At 34.3% G+C, this 27,865-nt stretch overlaps 3 protein-coding genes across 3 annotated transcripts in view; 2 read left to right on the plus strand and 1 right to left on the minus strand.

Annotated features, from left to right (window-relative positions):
• The window catches only part of LOC131851835 (solute carrier organic anion transporter family member 74D-like), a 28,142-nt gene extending 20,476 nt beyond the window's left edge, over positions 1-7,666 (plus strand). Inside the window, exons 5-11 of the mRNA XM_059202398.1 lie at positions 270-434; positions 1,804-1,929; positions 2,307-2,443; positions 2,603-2,733; positions 3,374-3,615; positions 4,050-4,226; positions 6,285-7,666. Coding sequence (XP_059058381.1) covers positions 270-434; positions 1,804-1,929; positions 2,307-2,443; positions 2,603-2,733; positions 3,374-3,615; positions 4,050-4,226; positions 6,285-6,460 — 1,154 coding nt within the window. The 3' untranslated portion in view covers positions 6,461-7,666. The remainder of the gene's footprint in view (positions 1-269; positions 435-1,803; positions 1,930-2,306; positions 2,444-2,602; positions 2,734-3,373; positions 3,616-4,049; positions 4,227-6,284) is intronic.
• A 9,058-nt stretch (positions 7,667-16,724) lies between these two features.
• LOC131851795 (ctenidin-3-like) lies at positions 16,725-19,023 on the plus strand. Its single transcript, XM_059202346.1, is given in 3 exon segments — positions 16,725-16,878; positions 17,856-18,072; positions 18,916-19,023. Coding segments are annotated over 2 exon segments (366 nt in total). The 3' UTR covers positions 18,068-18,072; positions 18,916-19,023.
• A 2,615-nt stretch (positions 19,024-21,638) lies between these two features.
• On the minus strand, positions 21,639-27,570 carry LOC131851870 (uncharacterized). Its single transcript, XM_059202433.1, has 4 exons — positions 27,496-27,570; positions 25,645-25,882; positions 22,278-22,404; positions 21,639-21,811 (listed from the first exon to the last, which is right to left on the minus strand). The coding sequence occupies exons 2-4, from the start codon at positions 25,847-25,849 to the stop codon at positions 21,664-21,666; spliced, it is 480 nt and encodes a 159-aa protein (XP_059058416.1). The 5' UTR covers positions 25,850-25,882; positions 27,496-27,570; the 3' UTR covers positions 21,639-21,663.
• Positions 27,571-27,865: the final 295 nt, after the last annotated feature.

Genomic DNA, 27,865 nt, shown 5'->3' on the forward strand with positions numbered 1-27,865 from the left:
CTGGCTTAGTAGTTATAACACGGCCTGTCCTCCGATGGTCGTGGGTTCAAGTCTTCGCAGGGCAAGCTTGATTGTTTGTTTGTATTGGTCTCCCACTCCGCTCCCCGCTAGCGTAAACCGTTAGAGCAGGCGGGTGCATTATTCCATTATCATCCATAAAAAAATATTCTGGAAGACTCTTGGTTCTGCTCATGTATATAGACGACGTTGAGACTTTTCCGTTAAATGTGCCATTTTTTAACACAACATATTTCTTCTTTTGAGTGCAGATTTCTTCGCAACAATCAAACGGCAACTGACCAACGACATCCTGATGTGGCGGACGGCGAGTTCCGTGCTGCATCTAATGCCCATCAGCGGCGTGTACAGCTTCCTCCCCAAGTACCTGGAGAAGCAGTTCCGGCTGCCCACACACGACGCCAACCTTGTCTCGGGTGAGGTACTACGATGAACATTACTTGTACAGTTGCGGAAGTCACGGTTTGGGTAATGTCATCTATATGTGTTAAAGCGTCTCGGATACAATTTTCAAAAAAAAAAAAAAGATTTTCTGAAAAATTCAAATGTCATATAAAGCATTTTCTTTGTAAAAAAGTTTTCTATAAAATTGAAGAGTTTATAAATGATAATGTTTTTGTAGAAAAATCAAACTTAAAACTCATAGCGCTGACAGTGTTATCTGATTGAACGAAGATTGAGTGCGTAGTGGTTACCATTTTGATTGTCACATGCCTAATCCTTGTTAATGTATATTTACTTAGAACAACATTTCTTTAACTGAGCAACACACAAATTTCTTATTCATTCTTCATGTGATGAGTCTGCGTTTTGAATGAGTGATAGAATAAAAAAATATCTGACTGTTTAAAAGTGCATATATTAAGTACATTTTTAAGTTTGAAGCGGTCATTATTTATAAGTATAATTATTTTTATTGAGTTCCCGATATTAAGTTAATTTGAACAAAGATTATTTATAGCTCTATTTCTGAACGTAATAAAAGTCTTTTTTAGAGATACACTTTTGGTCCTTAGTTCCTGATCGTAATGGAAGGTATTACCGCAATTGTAGATCCGATATCATAGGTGCTTGCTCCACCTTATTTTTTTTAAGAACCCCGTACCAGTCCCTGTTGATTTGTAATTTCATAAAATAATACCAATATTTGCTCGGACAGTGACGGCACTGCTCTTAGTAGTTCATAGAGTTTATCCCAGTCGCGTGTAACCAACTTCAGACTCAAATTATTATTTTCTTGTTGAAAAGAAAAAGATAACAAATATGATCTCAAACATTATTTATAAGATATTTTGAAATAATCTATTTCTTGCTTTGTCATAGTAGTTGATGTGAGCATGTTATATGTAGTCAATTTATATGGGATAGTAAGATGCTGCAATCAGCTGTGTTTAAGGCCTAGTCTGTAAGAAATCCTTGGCGTGTGTGGACGTGGCCTTTGAAACCGCGATATTTTTCTATCACTTGTAAGAGTACTTTCTTCTCTGGTACTGTACTGTACTGCCAATTAAAGTGGTACATCTTAATCTTGATAATATTATAAACCCGAAAGTATTTTTGTGGATGTTTGTTACTCTTTCCTGCAAAAACTACTGAACGTATTTTAATGAAACTTTACAGTAATATAGCTTATACATCAAAATAACATATGAACTATAAATTTCACGCGGGTGAAACCGTGGGCACAACTAGTATACATATGTTTTCAACAATACTTATTTATGGAAATAATTTTCTTTAAAATAATATAACTATCTCCTATTAATGATTGTCAATGCGTTCCAGGTTTGGGTGGTATTCTTGTGATGGGCGTGGGCATCATAACATCCGGGGTGGTAATCCTCAAGTTGGTACCGACTGCTCGTCAGGTCGCTGCGTGGACGGCGGCCACTGCGGCTATTTACAGTGCTGGTATGCTTTTTTTTATTTATATCATAAACATATTACATTTTAGTAATAATACTTTGGACAATTCACACAACGTCATGTAGTCCCAAGGTAAGCCCAAGCTTGTGTAATGGATAGCTGCAAAGGTAGACAACTAGAAAATATGATATTTTTTGTAAATACATATATAAAACACCCAGAATAATACAATCATATTTATTAATACAAACGAACGTACAGGTACGAAACAACGTAATACACTCTCATTGGATTACTTCTACCATTAGCATACCTTGTTACCGTATCTTTAGTTAGCCATTCGAAAGCAGAAGATTGGCATACGAAGACTCAATTATCTCAGTTGACATTCCTGAACTAAGAAGAGAGCTTATTTGTTCCAGGTATGGTGCTACTGATGTTTGTCAGCTGTCCCGAGGAGAATTTTCGTTATTTGGGCAACGGAGATGCGAACGGCAACCTCAGCTGCAGCGTCGACTGCCACTGCGAGAATGTCTCCTTCAGTCCGGTTTGTGGGCAGGTATGTAAATAAATATAATTTTAAACCGAGTTCACATATCCACACAGTCCAGAAACGGAGATAAAAATAAAAAAAATATACCTTTTTAACATAAGCGTACCATTTTTTTTCTTTATCAATAACTTGCGGTCGGTTCATCAAGCTGTGTGTATTTTCCAGGACGCATTTACGTACCTGTCGCCGTGCCAAGCGGGATGTCTCAACAGTCATCAACTGGACAATAGCACGTGGTTGTACTCAAATTGTTCGTGTATAGACGCCGCCGGAAATGGGGAGAAAGCTACGAAAACGTTAGTAAATTAAATACTTTTTTTTAATCATTGTGGAATCACGTTCCAACAAGCTATTTCCGAACCGACAAAATTGAAACTTTCAAAAGACCTCATTCCTTCATAAAGGTAGGCAATGCATTTGTAATTAACTTTTTTTTGCTATTGGGTGCCATTCTCGTATAATCGTGGGGAGAACCATTGGATGGCTGATAATTCATAGAAACTACTATGATCCACCACGTATTATATATATCACATTATTTTTCTATTCAAATTCAAAAGTCGAAATAATTTAGTGCAGTCTAAATATTTTAGTGTACGACATCTTTGTCAATAAAGTAAAGTCAAATTTTTGTATCAATATCCCTGTCGTCCTGTTCGTAAAGTTACTACTTGACTAGTGCACTGGACAGACTTGAAAAGACTTGAAAGAAAGTCAACTGATACATTTTTTAATCCGTATTTTATTTACTGCATGCTGTGCCCGCGGATTTATAGCCTATGTTATTATGAAATATAAGCTATACATATATTTATTAACATCCAGTCAGTAGGTTTTGCGTGAAAGACTAATAAACATCCATCCATCTACACTCATAAATTTCCATTTTTATAATATTAATATAATTATAGTTAAAGTAAATATTTATAAATCTAGATTGAAACAATTCGATGCGTGGAACAAATCGGAGCTGTGGAACTTGCCCGTCGAGCGGTCGGTCGACTGGTCGCGCGATCGGTTGGACGAGCGGTCGGGCGGGTGGGCGGTGAGCGGTGAATGTGCGGGTCCGTGCGATAAGATCTACGTGTTCATAGCGATCTTCGCTGCGCTTATGTTCGTTCACGCCAGCGGTGAAGTCGGTGCTGTACTCATCATTATACGCTGCACGGATAAATTCGGTAAGACACAGCTTTTGGATTAAATTTTATTTAATTCTCGTAACAAATAGTACATAATTTTAATTACCTTGCTTCGGACTTCCGTTGGTCGCGGGTCCGATTCCTCGCACTATACAGATATTTGTATTCATCAGTATGATAGTTTGTATCGGTTTGGGTGTTCTCCATATATTTTATGTATGTATTTAAAAAAAATCTAAGTTCTTGTATCAGTTGTCTAGTACCCATAATACAAACTGCTTACGTTGGGGCTACGTGACGTTGTGTGAATTGTCAAGGGATTTTATTATTATTGACTCTATTGCTACAAAAGTTTATATAGTCAAGGAATCGAATCCTCGACCATAAACTAAGGCGGTGTGCTTAACCGATAAACTACCGGGGCCGTCAAATATTTAATATGTGTTATTGTAATTGTTATTCTCTATCCATAGACAAAGCGATGGCGATGGGCGTGATACAGTTCGCGATCGGCGTGTTCGGTAACGTGCCGTGTCCGATCGTGTTCGGAGCCGCCGTGGACGCGGCCTGCCGCCTGCGGGACGCCGCCTGCGGCCTCGTCGGGGCCTGCGCCTCCTACGACAACGACAGCCTCAGACACTTCTACCTAGGTCAGCTCACTACTGTCACTATATAGACGCGGCCTGCCGCCTGACTCGTCGGGGCCTGCGCCTCCTACGACAACGACAGCCTCAGACACTTCTACCTAGGTCAGCTCACTACCGTCACTATACAGACGCGGCCTGCCGCCTGCCTCGTCGGGGCCTGCGCCTCCTACGACAACGACAGCCTCAGACACTTCTACCTAGGTCAGCTCACTACCGTCACTATACAGACGCGGCCTGCCGCCTGCGGCCTCGTCGGGGCCTGCGCCTCCTACGACAACGACAGCCTCAGACACTTCTACCTAGGTCAGCTCACTACCGTCACTATACAGACGCGGCCTGCCGCCTGCGGCCTCGTCGGGGCCTGCGCCTCCTACGACAACGACAGCCTCAGACACTTCTACCTAGGTCAGCTCACTACCGTCACTATACAGACGCGGCCTGCCGCCTGCGGCCTCGTCGGGGCCTGCGCCTCCTACGACAACGACAGCCTCAGACACTTCTACCTAGGTCAGCTCACTACCGTCACTATACAGACGCGGCCTGCCGCCTGCGGCCTCGTCGGGGCCTGCGCCTCCTACGACAACGACAGCCTCAGACACTTCTACCTAGGTCAGCTCACTACCGTCACTATACAGACGCGGTGCCGCCTGCGGCCTCGTCGGGGCCTGCGCCTCCTACGACAACGACAGCCTCAGACACTTCTACCTAGGTCAGCTCACTACCGTCACTATACAGACGCGGCCTGCCGCCTCGGCCTCGTCGGGGCCTGCGCCTCCTACGACAACGACAGCCTCAGACACTTCTACCTAGGTCGCTCACTACCGTCACTATACAGACGCGGTGCCGTTCGTCGGGGCCTGCGCCTCCTACGACAACGACAGCCTCAGACACGCTAGGTTAGCTCACTACCGTCACTATACAGACGCGGCCGCCGCCTGCGGCCTCGTCGGGGCCTGCGCCTCCTACGACAACGACAGCCTCAGACACTTCTACCTAGGTCAGCTCACTACCGTCACTATACAGACGCGGCCTGCCGCCTGCGGCCTCGTCGGGGCCTGCGCCTCCTACGACAACGACAGCCTCAGACACTTCTACCTAGGTTAGCTCACTACCGTCACTATACAGACGCGGCCTGCCGCCTGCGGCCTCGTCGGGGCCTGCGCCTCCTACGACAACGACAGCCTCAGACACTTCTACCTAGGTCAGCTCACTACCGTCACTATACAGACGCGGCCTGCCGCCTGCGGCCTCGTCGGGGCCTGCGCCTCCTACGACAACGACAGCCTCAGACACTTCTACCTAGGTTAGCTCACTACCGTCACTATACAGACGCGGCCTGCCGCCTGCGGCCTCGTCGGGGCCTGCGCCTCCTAGCCTCAGTCTACCTAGGTTAGCGTCACTATACAGACGCGGCCCGCCGCCTGCGGCCTCGTCGGGGCCTGCGCCTCCTACGACAACGACAGCCTCAGACACTTCTACCTAGGTCAGCTCACTACTGTCACTATATAGTTCGCGATCACTGTATTCGGCAATGTGCTGTGTCTGATCGTGTACGACGGGTTTTCATCTATGTCAGCTTACTATCTTCACTATACACCCAACGTCTCTGTAGTTATCTCTAACCGCTACACTATGGGCTCTTCAATCCTCACTATACACCCTAACATCTCTGTAGTTATCCCAGAATAAATGGGATTGTATAAAAATGTCGTTAGATCTCGGAGACTTTGACATTACCTATGTTGCTAATTTTTTGAGGCGACATTTATCACTTTGTCAATTTGTTTACCAGTCCACTTATGTTAAAAAGGAAACTAATAGTCTTGCCATTATTATGAGCATGACATGAAGGTAGGAGAGAGAGAGAGGTAAGGTACCTTTGTTTACCGTAAAATTATTCCAGTTATAACCCATTTAACTATATTAATACTGTGTACCAAACGCGAAAGTTTATAAATAAGTAACAGAAATCGTCAATATCTGCTTCGTTTTAGCCAATACTTACGTTAAGCTAGATATTGAAATTAGAACCTTCTTAACAGTCCGTGTTTTGGTTGACAGGTCTATCGGCGGGCCTGATGTTCCTCGCCTTCATAATGGACATGTTGGTGTGGAGTAAAGCGGGCCGCATCGACATGAACCCGGGGGAGACCCCGAGTTGCCCGCAGGCCGCGCTGGCCGCCCCCCCGTCGCTCGCACCCGACGCCGCCCCTCTGCGTCCAGACACACAGCTGTGAATTAGTGAAAGAAATCATTCGGAGCCTAAACGAAGCATGGATGGAGTTTCTCCAGCTTCCCCAGCTTCCCCCACCCGCACATTGACGAAGGTATAAGGTATAACACAATAATACGTAAAAAATCAGGTTAAATTAAATTTATTTTACGTGCGAGGTTTTTTCGAATAAGATGACTGTTAAAGTATAAATTCATAAACGAAACTATTTTCCGATCTAATCCAATGACTTTAATATATGGATTGACATTTTAAAACTTGCATATATTCCATACAGAACTAGTATATCGAGAAATTCAATTGTTATTGAGGTATATAGTGGGCCGGCAGCTAAATATGTTATAATATTGAGTATATGCATGAGCTCGGTGCGATTTTGACGTAATTTTGAGGTTCCTATAAACTCCACAATATGTATTTACATTTCGTATAGAAACAATTATAATTAATGTAGTATGTGCTTTATAACTGAGTGATATGAAGTTTGACCAATAAAAGCTCATAATATTACTGTGGAGATGGCTTGTCTGTGCACGCATATCTTGGGAAATAATTTGATAAGTCTCATAGACGTATAAAGCATCACTATTTGGGATTATTTTTTACCATAGCATGTGATAGGCCCTATAGCGCTAAGCACAGAAGTTAACAAAATATTGTACAGTATTGTACACTTATATCACAATTATTGTGTATTTTTTACACTATTTTAATGTAATTTTAAAACCCCCTATTAGACTATTATCTATTAACAATTTCTTATAAATATTTAAAATTTACCACTGTTTAGTATTATAGTGTAAGAATGTACTTCCAACATGGAATAAACTAGTAATATTTCGTAATAGAAAACATAGAAACTATTTTTGTTTACAATATCACTAAATCAATATTTATCTATACCGGACTTTTGATTAATCTGTGATCTTATACTGTTCGTTGTACATTTTTGACACTATTACTATTTACATAGATAATTTAGAACAAAATGACTGAACAATGAAATAAACAACTGTTTGCATTTTCTACTATATTTATGCATTTTATACACTAGTTATACTTAAGTGTAAGTATACCTGCTCAACAACAAAAGTAATAATAACGAAGTATGATATCCTTTCAACTGTTAATTGTCAAAATGACATTAACGCCCCATCTGTGAGACCAATGACAGGACTTCTCTCACGGATGGGGCTATAGTGTCCGAGTCCAATAATTGGCTCCTTCGCAGATGAGAGGATAAAATAAATGTGTGCATAATGAAGAAACTCGAAATATATAGTCTGCTGTTATAGTAGAATAGTGCAAAATAATATATTAATTTTAGCTATTGAATAATGATAACTATGATATATAAAATAATATGTACAGTAATGAATTTATTAGCTGATTGTTTCGGAATTGCATAGTAACTGTCCAATTTGGATGTTACAGTCATAATAATATTATACATTGTAATATATATTTTTACATTATTATTATTATCAGGGACTGAGTTTTATATTTAGGTTGAGTACCACTTTTTTTTGCAATAATATCTCGTCCATATAGCTAATTTTAAAACGCCTTATGTACATATTTGTTATTTTAAATAATCATTGTTTGGTTTTGAAGAACATTTAAAAACAGAGAACATTATTATTTTACATTGTTCTTAAGTTCTTTTATACAAAACTGCGTTTAGATCGTAAATCCATTGTTGGATTGCATGAACTAATTGTAAAGCTATGTTTTAGTGATAAATTTTATTGTTACAATTAATATATATATTTACATGCATTTTTATATTGTATTATATATATATTATTTTAGTATTGGTATTTAAATACATTTGACTGTATTTACAAGATATTGACACGCCTGTTCGAGGTGTTATTGCAACACAATGTACGCAGCTTTATGTTTTTTTCGATATAATAATGCGAAGCACATGGCTAGTGATTAGATTTTTATATTAGATTAGTACATTTTTTTTACAAATTATTGCATACAACCTGTAAATATACGATTAAATCAATGTTTTAAGTATATAATCACAATATATTAGGCGTAGATATAATTTTTAATGATATTACATTTTGTTATATTGCAACTTGTAATACTTTTTTTTTTAATTTTAATATTGCAATAATTATATTGTAAAATTTGTATTACCTTTTCTTATACGGTAAATAGTCTTGACATGTCTTTTTTACGGAATTAGAAATTTAAAATTATTTTAAACATATATACTCTGCAATCAAAATTTGTCTTCGGTATTAGAAATCATGTTTTACCAACAAATATATTATAAACAAATAGAAGTATGATAAAACTATTAATTATTTATCAATAAAAAGACGTGTCTACATTTATTAAAGTAAAATTTACAATACATTTTTATATAAGTTTTTATTATTTCATATGTGAGCTATAGTTGGCGTAATGTTTTAACTATATGTTCGTATTAACGGACATAAAACTTTTTTGACTTTATTAAATTATTTTATCTGGCAACAATTTATGACATGAAATAATATATTTATTATATGTTGTATGACATGCTATATCTACTGTTTGTGACATATGAAGACTATAAACAAACTGTCTTTATATGTCTGTCTTTCTATCGTGTATTATGAATTAGATTTCAAAGATTACCATTCTCAAAATAAAATAAATAATTATATATTAAATTATTCATATTATTTAGGTGACAACTATAGCTCACGAGGAATTGTTATTATAATGTTATTGAATTAAAGGCTGGGTCGTGTGTAAACCTTTTAGTAGTTAAATTACATTAGGAGACAAATTGTTTAGAAGTTAGGCTTTCATTGGGTTATTGGTGGGACGATTAGCGATACGACGTGAGTAGTTATCTGTAGAACTGTGGATTCCCTGAGGTTTCCATCTCTATCTTTAAATATGGATAAAAAAGAACCAATAGATTAAAAACAAGAGTGGATATACAACGCCGATTCTCGGCATGAAGTGATTACCATAAATTTATTAGTGTTGTTACCCGATCTTCTTGGTTCCATTTTTAAACTTCCGCGTTTACTTAGTCTATATAATATAGAACAATTAGACGCGGAAGTTTAAAAATAGAACAAAGAAGAGATTCGTTGTGTTATCTGTTATATATGTTTACGACAGATCCTTACTGACAGGAACAATTAATTACGTAATATTTTAATATATTACAGTGTAATGTTGTCAAGTGTTGCCATCATTAATTTTTGAAACAGAAATATTTCTACAATCTTTACATAGTATAAAATGAAGTTACTTCCGCTGTCTGTTCGTTTAGATCTTTTAAACTACGCAACAGATTTTAACGCAGTTTTTAACAATAGATTGATTCAAGAGGAATGTTTATATGTATAACACATACCCGTGCGAAACCGGGGCGGGTAGCTAGTACTAGATAAATGTCTTATATAGTAAATTATAATAACGAATTTTCTGCTTGCGTCGCGCATTCGTCCCGCCCAGTTGACAATATGGCGGAACCTTTAGCAGTTATATCTTTAGCGTTACAGAATGCCCGAAAATATTTATTGAATGCTCGGACTACATGAAAAGTAGACGATTTAACGTACAAGTTTGCATTTTGATGGCTTTTATTTCCTATCGGTGCTGTACGTACTCAGGTTATATGACTCTCCCTTAATCGTTTAATTTTATCTCAATGTAATTATTATTTACACATTCACATGAAACATCACATGTTTGTTTACATTTCTAGAATTTATTTTAATATACACTTGGCATTTTCGTTACCATACTAATTAGTGATACAGTACGACGCGTAGCTAAGTAAATTGCGGTGGTAGTGCCGTAGTTTATGGGTTACAATTTCGGTATCTCTAGCATATTAGTATATAATACGCCAGTGCGTTCAATTTGGTTTTAAATAAAAATAGCAATACAAAGGGTTTATAACAGGCTTCGGGAGAGTATGTTCTATAATTAGTAGGTACAGCTTTAAAATAAGCCATTGAAGTGTGATAAATGATAAAACTCGAGAATATAATATTTACTCGAAAAATGATATATTTGAAAGATATTGTACGCGTAGAACGAGCACAACATTTTTCTAAGTAAATTTGTTTTGAATTTACGCATCTGTGATGATTGTGTTATTGATGTTTATTGTATTTCTAGACGTATGTTTCGATAAAATTATTCAAGTATATATATATTTCATTATACAAGGTTAGACGGAAAGGGTATAGATGGATCCCCCGTTCAATTCAAAGGAGTTTCGAATAGCCCTCAGACTAAACTCGTATCTGTCAACCTGGAGTTGGCCTTCAGCCGCTCCATAAGTCCTTCCGCGGGTTTGGACTGCCATCTGCACTCGCCCTATCGTCCGGTGAAGCTGTAAAGGCTAGCTACGGCAAACAGCATTGGAGTAGTCCGAAAAAAAAACACTTTTTACTTACCATTCCCCTAATTCTCGACCATTCTCACAACACCATCTAGTCTTAAGCTAAGCAGAGCTTGTGTTAAGTGTACTAGACAACTAATATAAATATAAAGATTTTTTTTTATTTTTAAATGCATTATATATACTATTACAAAAAATATACATACAGACCCAGACCGATACAAACAATCAAGAATGTCGACTGTTTTTGATATAACAAAGAATAGGGTTGCCGTTTCTTTGTAAAAAATATTTATTAAAAAAAACATAAAAAAATCGCTTTCAGAAATAATATCACGCGGGATTATTATAATATGTATTATTGTTAAATTGAAATGTGTGTGTATAAATTGTGACGTAAAATTACCACGTAGGAATGTTTCTAAACTCTAATGCGCCGCTTACTGATTTCTCAGTTTGGCTTACAGTTGACCGGAAGAGCCCTTAGGTGTTAAGTTCGCCATGTGTACATTTATATATTGCATTAAAGATTAAATAAATAAATATACCCTCTCCGACTAACCCTGTATTTGTATAGATTTAAATTAGCTATGATTTTGAACGTGCAATACATATGTAAGTCGTAATTAGATGATCTAATGTTTGCCAGCGAAATACATAATAATTTTGTCAATTAAAAATTATACATCGATATGTTTATAATTATTTGAGATATTACTAGTAATTGAGTATGATTCTTTTTACCATCTAGTTAATAACATCACGTTACTATTGTAAATATTATATAGATAAATATTAATTAAAGTAAAATATAGTAAAATACAGCTCATTAGAATTTAACGTAATTTGCATGTGTACAAAACATTCGGTTTTTTTATTAAGTAAGTATAATTTTCATTTGAAGTTGTAGGAATTTTAATTTGTTTCTAAATGGGAAGGGAAAGGAACAAAGCCATACAGCCTAATTATCTGTATTAATGTTGTGTTTTCAGAATTAGAAATTACATTTGGCTTTGAAATAGATAACTATATTTAAACAAAGACTTAGGGTAAGTTTCTATACTGCAATATTACACAAAGTTAAATATTATTTATTCTAAAAATGTGTGAATAAAACTAATGCCATATATGTTTGTTCGGTGTTAATTTTATTCTCTGGAAAAGGTCAGTAATTCATTAAATATATGCCTGTTTTCTTTCTACAACGTTGTTATTTGTATACACGTTTTAAATTAATAAATAATAATGTCAGAAAATTGATTTTTAAGAAAATAAAATATGAAATCTGTATAATTTTTTACTTTTTGCATAATTTACAACATATATATTTGACTACTAATTTTAGTAAATCGTGCATTATATTCACATTTGTGCAATCTTAAAAATATATATATATGTATAATAATTATATGCGTAAGTATTATTGCGCGTTGTACCACTTTAAAAGCCATAGCCAATTATTGTCTATTGCAATTTTGTCTATATGTAGTTAAATGGCCATTGTCTGTACTACGTTTTACATGGTAAGGTTAGGACTAGCTGGAATAATGTCTCAGTGGTAGCTATTAGCAGAATTTTGTTGTTTGTTGCTGTATATTTACTAAGCAAATTTATTTAAGATTTAAAATAATTTTTTTTTGTAATAGTGAACAGAATTTTACTAGTCTATGATTTAGTTTTAGAAAATAATACCTCTGGATTTTATAGATTTAAAATATATGTGACCATTACAATTGTTGATATTGCCCGTTTATGATCAGCCTGCTTTTATATAAGTACATAAGTTTTAATTTTTATATAGTGTACAATATATAAAATGCGTTATAAAAATCAAACGCATTTTTAGGTGTTAAATATTTTTGGTCGATACTTGTAGATCAATTAACGAATAAATAATTACTTACATTTAGAAATATACACGTATTATTTTAATCTGTGTGTGGTTATTCCTATATCATCACCAGTTATTAGAGAAAGAATAAATAAAAACATTTAGAAAAAAAATGAAATTTAAATATCGAAGATCGGTTGGTTACTGGTCGGGTAATGTTCGTCATTATTTTAATGGTACTAAAATTGTATCTTTTCTAAGTCCGTTAATGATCCTAATGTACTTTACATTGTGATGCTGTAGGATTATTTTTAAGGATCCTGAAACAGTTCAATGATATTCTAAGTCTACAAAACATTAAAGGCTTTTCGAGTTCTATGATCAAACCATAAATCAGTAGTCCGTAAAATCAGCTTAATGGCTGAAGATTTTTCATGATCTATGGTTTTTCTAAATCCATAGTAAATAAAGATGCATAATGATTAATCATAATAAATAAAAAATAGTAAAGTTAAACAGAAGTTAATGGTAAGTACCCATACAGATAGGTACTACGGTTATATATTATTATAAATTGCATAAGTTTGTTACAGTGACATTGGTCACATATTTTTTAATAATTTGTAAATAAAAATTATCAAGAGAAAAGTGTTTTTTATTTTCCTGATCACTGTTATAATATATTTTCGTAACATTTCCGGGTACATGTCTCCTCATAAGAAGAAAATGACCAACCACATTGATCTGGCATGTAGTCTCATTCGAACAGAAGAGTTTAATTCTAACGAAAATAGTATAGATGCAGTAATAGGTATTGATTTACTTACAGCGAACATTTAAAACAAAACTGTATTAAGAAAAACATACATTTTATTTTTAAAATTAAACATATCAATACGAATTTGTTACACTATGTAATATTATTTTATCTATGGTATTACACACCACTTAAATACTACGAAATGGTATATCTTCCGAAATAAAAATTTACAAATATAAATTGATGACTGGCGGAATTGATCCACACCGTGACGCAAACCTAAATGAGGGTTGTGGGATTCACCGCCAGAGTTTTTGACCTACTCGATGATGGTGTTCAAGGAGCGGAACGGAGCCGTAACTAAATTACCATTATATCATACAAAATACCAAAACTTAGCAAAAAATGTGTCACAAAAAATAATTTGGATTCTAATAGGTATTTGTAACATAGTAGGTATATATATATATATATATATATATATATATGGTAGGTATAACGATTGAGGTACACTTTGAACAAAGTTATGTGTGAGGATATCTCGGTCTCATTTATCTCTGGCGCCAAATAGCTCGCTCTGTACACTATGGTTCGATTGAAGTGTGAGATTAGATAATTAGAGATTAGGATACATAATACTATAGACCCCAGTATGGTATGGCACGGCATGGCATATGGCACCAAAGTATTGACGTTAAGATGTAAATATATAAATCGATCCCCTATCCCCGATAGAGTTGTTTTATGTGAAACAATTCAAGACTAGTTATCTTTACATAGTAGGTATAAAACAAGGACGCCGCCGCGCCGCTGCCTGTTAATTTTATGCCTATTTAACGCCAGTAAATATTTCAAAAATTTATTACAGAAAGATATACATAATAGGGGCTTAAAAATATCCAAATCAATGGAACACTAGTGCACTATAGGTTTAAAAGGAAATTTTAAGACGGTGCATGTTCTAAGGTATAGATTCACTGTGGCTATTAACAGCGTAGATAAAATGACTTTCCAATTGCATTGTCAGTTGATGATAAGCAACTACCTGCCGATACTAGTATAGTAACTTGCGAGAGTGTTGATTTGTATAATCAGATCTGATCTGATCAGATCTAATCTAGCATGTAGGACATTTTAGCCGCTTATGAACTTCAGGTTTTTTGTATTAATATTTTTCCCTACCGTTTCCTTTCATTATACTGAACTAAACAGTATACTGATTCAATTGAGAAGAACTGGCAGGAAACTCAACTAAATTTCTTTTTTTTTAGAAGTAAGTTTATTTACATTATTTACTTATATAGGTGTTTATGTCTAACAATATCAAATACATTAAAAATATTCATAGTTTGGTGTTCAATTAACATGACCTGTCGATACTAAGATCACACTGTTTTGCTACAAAACTGAGTAAAACATTGGATTTTGATGGTTTTTGGACGTACCTTTCCTACTATTGTTGTGTTGGAGCGTATCTATAAAAACATAAATCCATTATATATTTCAGCGTGTCGGTCACCGCGAGCGGAACTAATATTAGGGTTCCGTACTTCTGTAATTATTTATAAATATACATATATATCTACATCTATAATGTTGGGGCACTTGATACGACACGACGAACTAATTAACAACATTATAGAAGGAAAAATAGATGGAAAGAGAGGAAGGGAAAGACCAAGACACAGTTATGTCAAGCAAGTTAAAGAAAAAGTTGGAGTCGTGTCGTATCAACAGCTAAAGGGACTGAAAGAAGATCGTGGAAGATGGCGGGAGCTCCACCGACAAGAGCACAGCTCTTAAATTATGAATGAATGAATATCTATAAAGGCATTATGGTGAATGAAACATTTAACATCCACATTTCGCTAGGTAACTATGTTTGAATCCACCATGGCATGGGGTAATATTATCGCTTTCTCTATAGGATTATTCTTTATTTATATGTTTTTATATCTTAATATTGATTATTAAATTGCACCGCCTTGTTATCTCTGATCAATGCTGGTGATTGGTAGAGAATGCTATCAGGCATTAAGTCCGGCATGTATACATTTTTGTGTGCAATTAATAAATATATTATTTTGGTTTAAGAAAATTATAAGATTTTTATCCTTACAGTTTCCTAAAAATGACAAATATATGAAATCTTTAAGGCCAAGAGCGTTTACGTGGATATCTCATTCCTACCTATTTCAGCTGCCAAGCAGCTTGCTTTGTAAGATGTGTTTCCGGGCTGAGATTATAATAATATTAATCATTTATTCAACTTACACAGCATAGTATAATACAATATGGAAAGTGTAAAATCTTTACACAGAATAAAATAAAGACGCCATTGCTGTCTGTTCGCTTATATTTTTTAAACTACGCAAAGGATTTTAATGTGGTTTTCAGTAATAGATAGAGTTATTGAAGAGGAAAATTTACATACATACATATATAATATATGCATACTATAGTAGAGAACAAGCGGAGAGATTAAACAATTTGTAATGAATCCGTGCGAAGCCAGGACGAGCCACTAGTAACTTATGTTAATGTTGCGCTATAAGCTGAAAAGGCTTCCATTGCGCTGGTGCTGTATGTTCACTGCAGCGTTGATTTTCAGTTTCATTTAGATTAGACAGTACTGAAATATACTGAATAAGAGACTTCTTAGTACTCTGGAATAATAAAACATGTATGGTATTACGATCGTAACATGATAGCGTGATATCCGTAGTGCTGTTCATGAATATAGTCGACGGTTGCCACTTACTATCAGGTGGGCAGTCAGCTTCTTTGTCAATGTATGTACATAGAAAAAAAGGGCCTTAACGCTCTCAAGATTTTTTTTAAGTTATACCCATATTGTACATAGACTGAAGGTTTATTTTTTGCTTTTTGTTTATTTATATATTGGTTTTTTTCCTTGATTTGCTTGTTCCGCGAAAATATGTGTCCTTACAGTTTATTAATTAATTAGTTAGGTTTTATAACGGTCTCAAGTTAGTAACAAATGTTTTTCTTTCTATATTCTTATTAGTTACGGTGAATCAGATGCACTCAGTTCTATCTGCTTACCATGTAAAGAAAGTAGTGATAAAATATTATTTTGTTATTGGTAATTTTATAACAGCAATTATACTAAGCACGTACCTTCACGTCAAATAGGAATAGCTAGTATTTTTTTTTGTATTTCCTCAAAAACTTTACCATTGAATGAGCATCACGTCGCCCATTTTGTCACCAGCGTACCACGTGATCTGCGAAAAAAATGCATGACTATGAATTTATCGATTTGGCGCAAACAACTCGGGATGATTGGACACTTTGTTAGATGGGATGGGTGTCGTATATAACCGCCGCTACCACTGGACAGGACAACAGTCGAGTACGACAATTACAACATGGCAAGGTACGTCGTCCCGTTGGTCCTGACTGCGTTGGTTGCCACCTGCCTTGCTGCACCAGGTAATTAAGCATTTCTTTTTATTTTATGTTACTGGAGTAGCTGTCTGGTAAATAAGGGCCCACCTGATGGTAAGTGGTAATCATCGCCTACTTACCAGCATCTATCACGGATATGCCCTTTTGAAGGAATAAGATGCCTCTATACTCTGTAATTTCACTGCCATATTTCCTCAATATACTTCAACCGAAACACACCTTATACAAGAAAGCTGCTTAGTTGCTGAAATAGGTGAGATATCAGAGACTACTAAACCGTTATAATTAATATTTGAATTTTAAAGTTGAATGAATCATTTGTTCTTAATTGTCTTTAACTTAGATAAAATTTCATTTGGCAATGGTCAAATTTTGTTTATTCTACTTTCTCTTCAAGGCATATATATACAAAGATTATTTATCGGATCATTAAGTATCGGACAACACATCTACAAATTTAGACATTACATAATATTTAGATCTATTTCTATAATGTAGGTACATTATAGAAATAGGTACATTACTTTCTAATAATATATTATTAATAGAAAAATATCATATTAACTAGCTCATTTCTGTCATCAATAATAACAATTTTCGGACATTGAAAGTTTTTAATTTCCATTGATTTTATATTAATAAAAGATAATATTAAATTGATTCCTACTGCGTTCTCTATTGTTGTACCGACTCTTTAGCCTTTAAAAAATATACTTATTGTTTTCTTTCAATGTTCTTATTCCTATTACTAACTATCCCCGCAGTTTTTCGTGCTTGAAATTTATAGACTATATATAGTAATATAACTTATACATCAGATGTTATCTGATGTATAAGTTATATTACTGTAAAATTTCATCAAAATCCTTTCAGTAGTTTTTGACTGAAAGAGTAACAAACATCTATCCATACTCAGAAACTTTTGCATTTATAATATTAATACGATATTAGTAACATTTTTTCCTCAAGGTGTTGTTCTTATTCCTATGATATGTATATAGGTGAGCGAATGAGACGGCACTATGACGGAGGCTTGGGCGCTTACGGCGGTGGCGGCGGGGGCGGTGGCGGAGGCTTCGGGGGCGCCGGCTACGGCCCGGGACAGGGCGGACAGCTCGGCGGTCTCAGCTACCCCCTCGGCACCTCGCAGTCCTTCTCAAAGTCTTCAGCTAGCGCCAGTTCGGGGTCGGTCGGTGGTGTCGGCTTAGGTTAGAATGGGTAAGTTCATTTGCGACTAGCTGTACCCGACTTCGTCCGCGTGGAATTTAACTTTATTTTTCTAAAATAAAAGTAGCCTAAGTTACTTCTTATTACATCAGCTACCTGCCCAAAAAAGTCCCGTCAAAATCGGTCCAGCCATTTCAGAGATTAGCCGGAATAAACAGACAGACAGACAAAAATTATAAAAAATCTTATTTTGGTGTATGTACTGTATTTATATTCACAGACACTCAAAATAGATATCGTCTATTTCTTCCACACGGTTTACTGTAAACTTTATTTATAACATACAGTAAAGAAAAGACATCATTACATATGTAGTATAAAACAAAGTCGCTGTCGCTATCTGTTCGTCCCTATCTATGCTTAAATCTTTATAACTATGCAACGGATTTTGAAGCGGTATTTTTTTAGATTGTTTATATATATAATATAATATATAGTAAACAATATATTAAACTAGTTCTGTTTGAGAGTAAAAAGTTCTCTTAATATTATATATTATTAAGAGTATATGTGAAGTATACTGTACGTATGTAGATTAAGTGCAATACATACCGTAACGACTGTTAGCGTCGATGGGGTAGTCAGACGCATTGTCTTATCGACTTCATGGTGAACCATGTTGCGTTCTCGCCTTGCGCTCGGTATTTGTGTTTGCCAACCCTAATTTTACCAATCTCGAGATTTAACACATCGCAAAAGTGTAGGTAGCGAAGCTGCTATTGTTTTTAAATTCTTTTTTAGTTTTGTTATCGATATTTATTCACCGGGGAAATAATAAAAAATTACAAAGGAAGTTTTTGTAATATAGTAATAAAATATTATTTTTTGTTTCAGATATGGCGTAACATTACTATTTATTTTAGTTTTAAAAGAATGACTTGTACTTGTGAAGGGTCCGCAATCCAATGTATTATATTGTGATAGATATTTTGTAGAAACATGTTAGCGTATTATAAAATTATTACATAAATAAACGGTCCACAATCCACATGTGTAATGTTTATATTACCTTTTTGAAGCCTTTCCACTTTGACAGGTTTAAAATACCGTCTTACTTTCGATGGTCGCGTGTTTGATTCTTTGCACGGCACGAACATTTGTTTTCATGAGAATGATTATTTGTGTCTATCTGGGTGTTTTCTATGTACCTATAATATGTATGTATTTAGGAAAATAAATCTATGTATTTGTATCAGTTATCTAGCACCCAAAACACAAATTTTATCTAGCTTAACTTGGGAATAGATGACGCTGTGTGAACTGTGATTGTTATTATTATTATTTTCATCTGTATTTAAAGTCGAAAATTGAATTAGATTACATATTGCATAATTATGTCACCTTAACCAATATGATTGCGTAGGAAATAAATTTATGAATTTAAACAATAAAAGTGGTTACTTCAGTCGCGCATATTTTAGCTCCGTTAACCAGATTGCTTTATACATATATACATAACATAATTTAATTGTACAACTAAGAACCTAAAATTAACAACATTGTTGGTAACAACATCAACATCTAACAAGATGAGTTTAGACAGACATATTATTCCATACCAGAGAATGGCAGCTTGAGTAGTATTACGGGATAACTTGATTTTCATTGTACTAGACGTTCATGTATATAGGTGATAGTGATTCATGACCATTCAACAGCAGGCGGGCCGTGAGCTTATTGGCCATTCTAGTTAGGCGAAAGTTGAAACATATGTAATATCTTGAAAAATAACAAAGGGCTCGGTGGTCTAGCGGTTTTGCACACCGTCTTACTTCCAATGGTAGTGGGTTGAATTCCTTGTATGGTACAAATATTTGTATTTGTAAGTATGATTGTTTATGTCGGTCTGGCTGTATGTATATTATGTATGTATTTATAAAAATGTAACCATATATTTATAACACTTTTCTAGTACCCATAATACAAGCGTTGCTTAGTCTGGGATGAGAATATGCTGTGTGAATTGTCCGGAAACATTATTGTTATAAATATTATTGAATTATATGGAAGTATCCGTAATTTATAAAATAATTAGACTTATTACGTAATTTCAAGATTCTAGTCCGCTAAGCTAAGTTTTTATTATGTAAATATCAGGTTATGATGATTACAACCATCGATAAGATAATATTACATAGTTACAACCACTCCATAGATCAAAGAATTCAATAATTAAACAACATGCATTCTTTCCATACGACAATCAAACACCTGCACGGAATAACAGAATTGTCTACCAATAACTTCCTGCAACACCCGTTTTATTTACTTTTCTTAGCTCGGTCCGTTCCTTTATAAATAAGTAAATAGTAAATTGTCAAAATTTTGCTCTCAACAAGTTTACTTGCAAGAAATTTGTCTGCGACTGGTTACAAAACCTCCATTACGATGAAACAGAGAGCTGTAACATAATCTACTGTAATCCAAAGTAAAATAACTACAAAAACTGTAAATTTTATACTGTCTAGTGGTATTTTACCTATAGTTGCCAACCGTCCTGTTTTCCCAGGACATGTCCTAGTTTTTGAAGTGTCTTGGGAAATCCTGAAAAGTCATTAGGCAGCGTCCTGGGTTTTTAAAATATACGCGCCTCTTAATTACTGATTTTCAACAGTATAATTTTATCAAATAATTTTTTATTTGAAAACCTGATTATATTGTATTACCTGAATTTTACTACAGATTAATATAACTATTGCAACACTATTACTGCGTTCTGTTTTTAAACTGGATAGTCCTGGTTTAAAAAAAAAACTTTCAATCCTGGTTTTTTAAATTTGTGTTTGCCAACCCTAATTTTACCAACCTCGAGTTTTATCACATCGCACAGGTTTCTTTCTCTTTTAGATACTTTTGTATTTTTAACATATTTCAACCACAGCTTTAGCAATTATTGTTTTTACTATATAATTTTATGTCGGTTTTTTTATATATAGTAGCCGTATTCCGTATTTTCAAATCTTTGAATGGAAGATATAGTGGGGGGACCTGGTAATCCGCGTCACAGGTTTTTTTGGATACAGTAAAGGCACCAGTTTTTCTTAAAATTGTATTTTTGTATTAAATTTTACATGGCTCTATTACTATTTTTATGTAGAAAATAAACATATTAATATTATTATAACATTAGATTAGCACGTTGTCGAAGTATTCTCATTTCGTCAAAAAAATATATTTCAAGTTTGTCCTTAAGTTTTTGTTTTCCTTCATTTGCTAGAGGATATTCAGTGGGAGAGCGATATAGAAAGTAGGTATGCTAATATCAATATAGTTTATTGTAGTTGAGCAGTGCTAAACACATGTCACAAAAACTACTCGTACAACTTAGGAAGCGATACGAATTAATAATTATACTTATATTAGTAGAATAATTAACACAGGTCTTTGTTGTTTTGAAGTAGACAGAGATCATAGAACACTATTTATTTATTTGAACATTTCTGCCACAATTTCTATTTATTAATTTTGAATCCAATATTCAGAAATATTAAAGGTCGGTATAATAAATCATTTAAAAACTAAATTAACAAACACAAATTGTAAAGAATTAAGATTAAAAACTACATAATCTTTGTACTGAAGCTATGATACATTCTTAGTCTTGAGGTTTTGGCTAAAGGAGCTAGCGACAGCGGAAGCGGACGCTTTAGCGAACGACCGCGTCCCTCGAGCATTATCGTTGGATTGTCGTCCATCTCTGTTGTACGCCAGTTCACGGCTGCCGCTGTAACTAAACAATAAACAATACATATAATGCATGAAATTCGTAACAAAATACACTTGTTACGAATTGTATAATGAATGTAATTTATACATAACTGAATTATCGCCGGCTTAGAAACATTTCATAAAACTGATGGTAAAACAAAAATTTACAAGTTTTACAAATGCTACAATAACAGTTGTCAATTCTTTAATTCTATTTCTTCTATTCTTTCCACATTAAATATAAATAAGCTAGTTTTGTTGAGAAACTCTTTTAATATATTTAAAGTTATAGTTTATTTTTTAATCAAAAAATATAAAACAATATTCTAAATATGTCTTTATTACCTTTACCATTTATCCTATTATAAATTGTTTTATGACATATTTTCACAACAACTTTAAAAATTATTTAGAATTCATAAGAATATATAGTAAATTGGCTATTCTAGTATGTATCAATTACATTATAATATGTATCATTTACGTACTTTCTGGTATTCTCACTGCTGCATCCATTGCCGCTTTCGTTGCTAGTACTAGCGTCGCGCTCATCGCTCCCGCGTGTGTATCCGCCACCATATCCGCTGTTATTGTAACCGCGTCTTAGCCGCCTGCCTAGAAATTATAGTGCAGAAAGTTATTAATCCTATTATTACTATTAATTATATAATTATAGTAATAATGTCAATTATATTTTTTATTGTTTTTATGTCATATTCCTTTTGTTCTGAATTTTATAGCAGTGTTTTCCCAATTATCTGATTAAATACTTTTGTAATTGTAGGAATGTTATATTTAATAGGTACGAATTGCCGATTAAGGGGAAATTTGGAGTCGGCGCAGTATGTTATCTTCATCCAATAATGCTTATCTGCGGTCATAACTGAGCTTACTCACCTTTTATGCATATCATCCCTTACACAAACTATCTAACTTCTTGGTCGTCCTCTCTCTGTTCATCTATCATGTTCATATTATGATATTTATATCAACATAATGTATATTTACAGATGTTTGTTCAGTTCTGTTATTCTCGTTAAAGACGACTTTAGATTGCTTATTAAAAGTAATATATAATTTGATGATTGATTTAATATTTTATTTTAGCACAGTTTCTATATATCATTGTATAGAACCTGCATTAAGCAAAGAGAACTCAGTGTTATAGACTGCTTCCTACACCCTCACAAATATGGATGCGTCGAGAGTACCTACATATTACAACGTATGTACTCTTGACGCATCCATTAATCAACACACATTCTATCTGTTTGTTCGAGTTATTTCAATACATGCTACTCCCGGTATCTGAATGTCCTCCTGGGGTACTACGCATTACTTTAATTTGTTTCATCTACTGTACAGATAGAAAACATCATCAAAATTGGTTCAATATTGACCAAGGTATAGATAAAAAATGTAGACTAATTGAGGGTATTTTTTTTAAAATAGATTATCGAACCAGCGTAAACATTTTCATACCTTTCATCTTGACCTACTGCTAAATTAAGTAGCTATAGCAACTTACCAGGAATAGCTGATATAACCACAGATAAAAACACTACCAGTGCCAAAACCAACGCCATTTTCGCCATGGTGATACCCCAACTATGATTTGTTTCGATTCGGTGTACATTATATATGGTCACAGCAGACAGGATGGACACGGTGCATCACCATGATATGATGGTGCGTCACGGTCAACCACTGTCATGTTTTGACGACACCGTGATGGATATACAAAGGGACGGTAGACGAAATAATTCGGTAATTCGATTTGATTTAGTCGCCCTTGACTTTGGCGAGAATCAAGATAATGGTGTGACCATCAAGTACATATAATGTGATTAGATTGTGAGTTCTTGATTGATATATGGTCACAAGTCTATGGAGAGTAGAGTTTACTATTTATACAGGATCACAAGTCTATGAGTATATTTTACTAATGACCTATAATTATGTATTAAAAGATAACGAAAGCTACTTCTAGAAGCTCAGTTACGAACAAATTAACATCTATGATATTATTATTGAGCTAGCTGTACCCGCGGTTTTACCCGCCTGAAATTGTATGTGGTATTGGTAGCCTAGTAATATAATGTACTGTAAAGTTTATTAAATTCGTTGAGTAGTTTTTGTGTAAAAGAGTAACAAATATGCATCCAACCATTGTCACAAACATTAATAATAATAGTAACATTGGAAGGTTATCACATATAGTAACTAACAATTTATATTTGTTTTTCTTATATTTATATTATATATAGTAACTAACAATTTATATTTGTTTTTCTTAATAATGTGCAGTATTTAAATTACTTGTAATTCAAATACATTATTAAAATACAAACATTTGGTACTTGTATTTCAATTACTTCATAAAAATGTGATTAGTAAATTATGTTTATTAATAATTATGACTTTAAATACATCTTACTAATATTATAAATGCGAAAGTTTGTGAGTATGGATGAATGGAGGGATGAATTTGTTACTCTTTCACGTAAAAAGTACTGATAGGATTTTGATGATATTTTACAATAACATTGTTTATAAATGAGTATAACACAAAGGATGTAATTTAAAAAAGATATGTATTCTGGGCGAAATATAAAGATAAATGTAAAGTAAGTGTGATGCAGACGAAGTTGCGCGGGTCAATTAGTTTTATCATAAATAATTTTTTTTTAGACTTTATTTAGTGACTTTATAAATTGGTATTTTCTGCAGAATCCACAGGATATACCATTTTATTCTAATAATACCCAAAAATATTGCGGAGTGATACCAAAATGTATACCTTCCTACACGTTACTATTCTCTCTGACCTTGTCTGTCTGTCGGTCATTAGACCCACTTGTTCCTTTTTCAATACGATACATTTTTTGCAGTAAAAACAACAATACCTATAGATCTAAACTGATTGATTAGCTCACGAATCTAATAAACAGTAAACACTTTTAAGCAAATCTATTTAGGCATCGAGGTTTTAATTTTTTTGTTCTTCTACCTACCTTACAGTACAATGCAGGCTGAATACAAACCAAGTACATTATTATTGCTCGTACGATTTGATACAATACATAATATATTATGTATGTTGTGGTACCAGAATAACAATTTATATTTTACAAATACTAATGAATTTTGTAATAATATATTTCTATATTTCGCTTAGGATGTATATTAAATACTTACGTACTATCCTTTTGTTATAAAGGAAATAAAATAAATATTTTACAGTATGGTGAAGGATTTTTATTTTCCCTCCAATGATTCAGTTCAGAATGACATATTTAAAATTCGAGACTTCTATGTTCTTTTTTTAAAAAGTAATAAAATATAATGTACCAAAGAGGTTGCATATACTTGTAAACAACAATATTTAACGTCTTAGACAACTTACATACGTACTATACTTACGTACGTACGCGGAAGTTTGTGAGTGTGGATGGATGTTTGTTATTGTTTCACACAATAACCACTGAACGGATTTTGATAAATCTTTACAGTATTATAGCTTATACATCAGAATAAGCCATAGGCTATTAATTTCACGGGCACACCTAGTGCTGAATAAATTATAACAGTATATTTTAGTGGATGTGCTTGACTTAGACCTCTTGTTTATATTTACATTTTTAAAAGTGGAATATTTATATTAAATAAAACAATACAATCAGTAAATCTTCCAGTAGAATTCCATATATTACAACACTTTATGTATAATAAGTTTAAAGAATTATTTTCAACCAATAAAATAAATATAATCATAATAAATAGTATTATTATCGGTAATAGTATAATTATTATAGTTTAATTACATTATTTTTTTATTATTATTACCACAATTACCAATATTTTTTATGAGAACCTCGTTTGCCGCCACCGCCTTTTTCATCGCTATTTGAGTCACTGTCACTGTCACTACTCTCATTTCCACCATCTTTTTTATCGCCCCCTTTCCCGCCATTTTTACCACCGTTGCCGCCGCCGCCGCCGCCGCTACCGCTCTCTTTTTTACCGCCATCCTCTTGTCCACCATTGTCTTTGCTTCCATTATTTTTTCCACCACCCTTGCCCTTCCAGCCACCTATTAGTAAGAAAAAAAATAGAGAGTCTTTGATGTTTATTTGTTGGCAGATATTTGAAATGGGAATCTGTTCTATATTCAATTCTACTTCAATAATCAACAAGAAGACTATTCTGAAGACTGTTCTGATGACTGATTTACTTGGTTAATAATGAAATTGTTTATTTACTTTTATGATTAATTAATTTTTCTATTTGGAAGTTTGTATCTTCACAGATTATTAAAAATATTGAACAACATTTATATAAAACAGCAACACGCAAGTAGTTGCTGGTCATTTTTGTTAGCTTCAATGTATAGAGAACGTAATTAATTGCTTACATTTTAAATTTAAAACCATAGAGTAAGAATATTATTGTGATGTTGGTGGCGTCACTGAAAAGCCACCACCAACATTGAAAAAAGGGAACGGAACGGCCATTCTTGTTTGAAGGCAGCGTATTAGAGATAACAGAGATATTATATTTTTTTTGGTATAAACAATTAATATAAGTGAGTCGTGCAATTCATGTAATTGGAGAACTAAATAAAACAAGTACATCTGCTTCGAACTATTATTTGAAATCTTCCCAATATTTTTGTAATGAGGCTGCTTTTCGAAAGAATATTAGAATAAAAATAAAATATGTGTATTCATAAATTTATTTAAATGACTATTCTCTATCAATTTGCTAGAATATAATCTTCTGCGTTGTTCGGAATACAGAGCACAGACCATCACACCTTCGGACACATCACACACCGGAGCATCACACCTCCGTTCGTTCCTCCGTCGAATTCAAACGCGGATCGAAATTACAACGGCCTGAGCCGAGGGTCGAAACCCTAGCGGTGCCCTCAGACTAAAGTCGTTCCCGTTAAATAGGAGTTGGCTTACAGCCGCTCCATAAGTTCTTTCGCAGGATTGGAATGCCATCTGCACTCGTGCCCTATCGTTCGGTGAAGCTGTAAAGGCCAGCTCAGTACTCAAGAATAGCAACTTGATGATGCATGAGGTGTAGGTATCGCGGGTATTGTAATATATGTTGTGATACAGATGATGTCTGTAAACAACGGTTAGAATTTTCCTTCAGGTGGACATCCTACTTGTTTGGCATTTCAGAAACGAAACAATATCTTACAATTAGTTACTTTATAAAGGCGAAAGTTTGTGAGTATGGGTGGATTGATGTTTGTTACTCTTTTGCGCAAAATCTACTGAACTGATTTTGATGAAACTACAGTGTTATATAACTTATACAAAAGAATAACAAATAGGTTAGAATTTAAAAATATAGTATGCAAATTGGGCGAAATATAATGATCAAAATCAAGTAAGCATTGCAGTATTGCAGACCAAGTTGCACGGGTCACCTAGTAATCTTAGTTATATAGTAATCTAAATCTAACGGATCTTAATGTAATTTAACCTGAAAATATATTGTATCACAAACTTTTTATCTCAAAAACCGATAGATTAATTATATGCCTAGCGGTATCCCGCCTTCCTGCCAGAGGCTATAGAGCCTACGTTACTGGTTTAGAAAATATTTTTTAGATAAGAACTTTTAAATAAAAATGAAAAAAATCAAGGCTTTTATCTTTATAATAAGAGTAGATATAGATAGACATACCTGGATGCGTAGATACGCAGACCGCAAGGACTAACAATCCCAAAGCAACTAGAGTGATACGCTTCATCTTGTACCTTTCTATGTTCTATTCAAATGTCAAGTACGAAATCTCTTTAAATAGTAGTAAATTGCTGCCAGATTTACAGTTTCCAGCTATATTTAGTAACTACATTCGTTTCTCAAGGAAATTTGAATGCATAAAAAACTTAACGTGACAGAGTGCATCTTATTTAGGGTACAGTGTTCATAGCTGTATATGGTAATGCATTTGGTTTTACTTTTTTTATGTAATGGAAATGGCAAACAAGCTGACGGTCCATCTAATTTAAAAGTAAAAGTAGCAACCGTTATGAACAGCACCACAGAAATC

Source organism: Achroia grisella, unplaced genomic scaffold (assembly GCF_030625045.1).
Source record: "Achroia grisella isolate CSIRO2021 unplaced genomic scaffold, CSIRO_AGI_Agris_v1 utg808, whole genome shotgun sequence".
NCBI lineage: Eukaryota > Metazoa > Arthropoda > Insecta > Lepidoptera > Pyralidae > Achroia > Achroia grisella.

Bases quoted from the DNA above. Each gene is read 5' to 3' on its own strand.
- LOC131851870 (XM_059202433.1), bottom strand. From the start codon at position 25,849: ATGGAAGCAAAGACAATGGTGGACAAGAGGATGGCGGTAAAAAAGAGA. The intron at 22,405-25,644 runs GTAATTGTGGTA...TATAATTTCTAG, and splicing joins GGTTCTCATAAAAAATATTG to GCAGGCGGCTAAGACGCGGT. The intron at 21,812-22,277 runs GTACGTAAATGA...TTTATTGTTTAG, and splicing joins AGCAGTGAGAATACCAGAAA to TTACAGCGGCAGCCGTGAAC.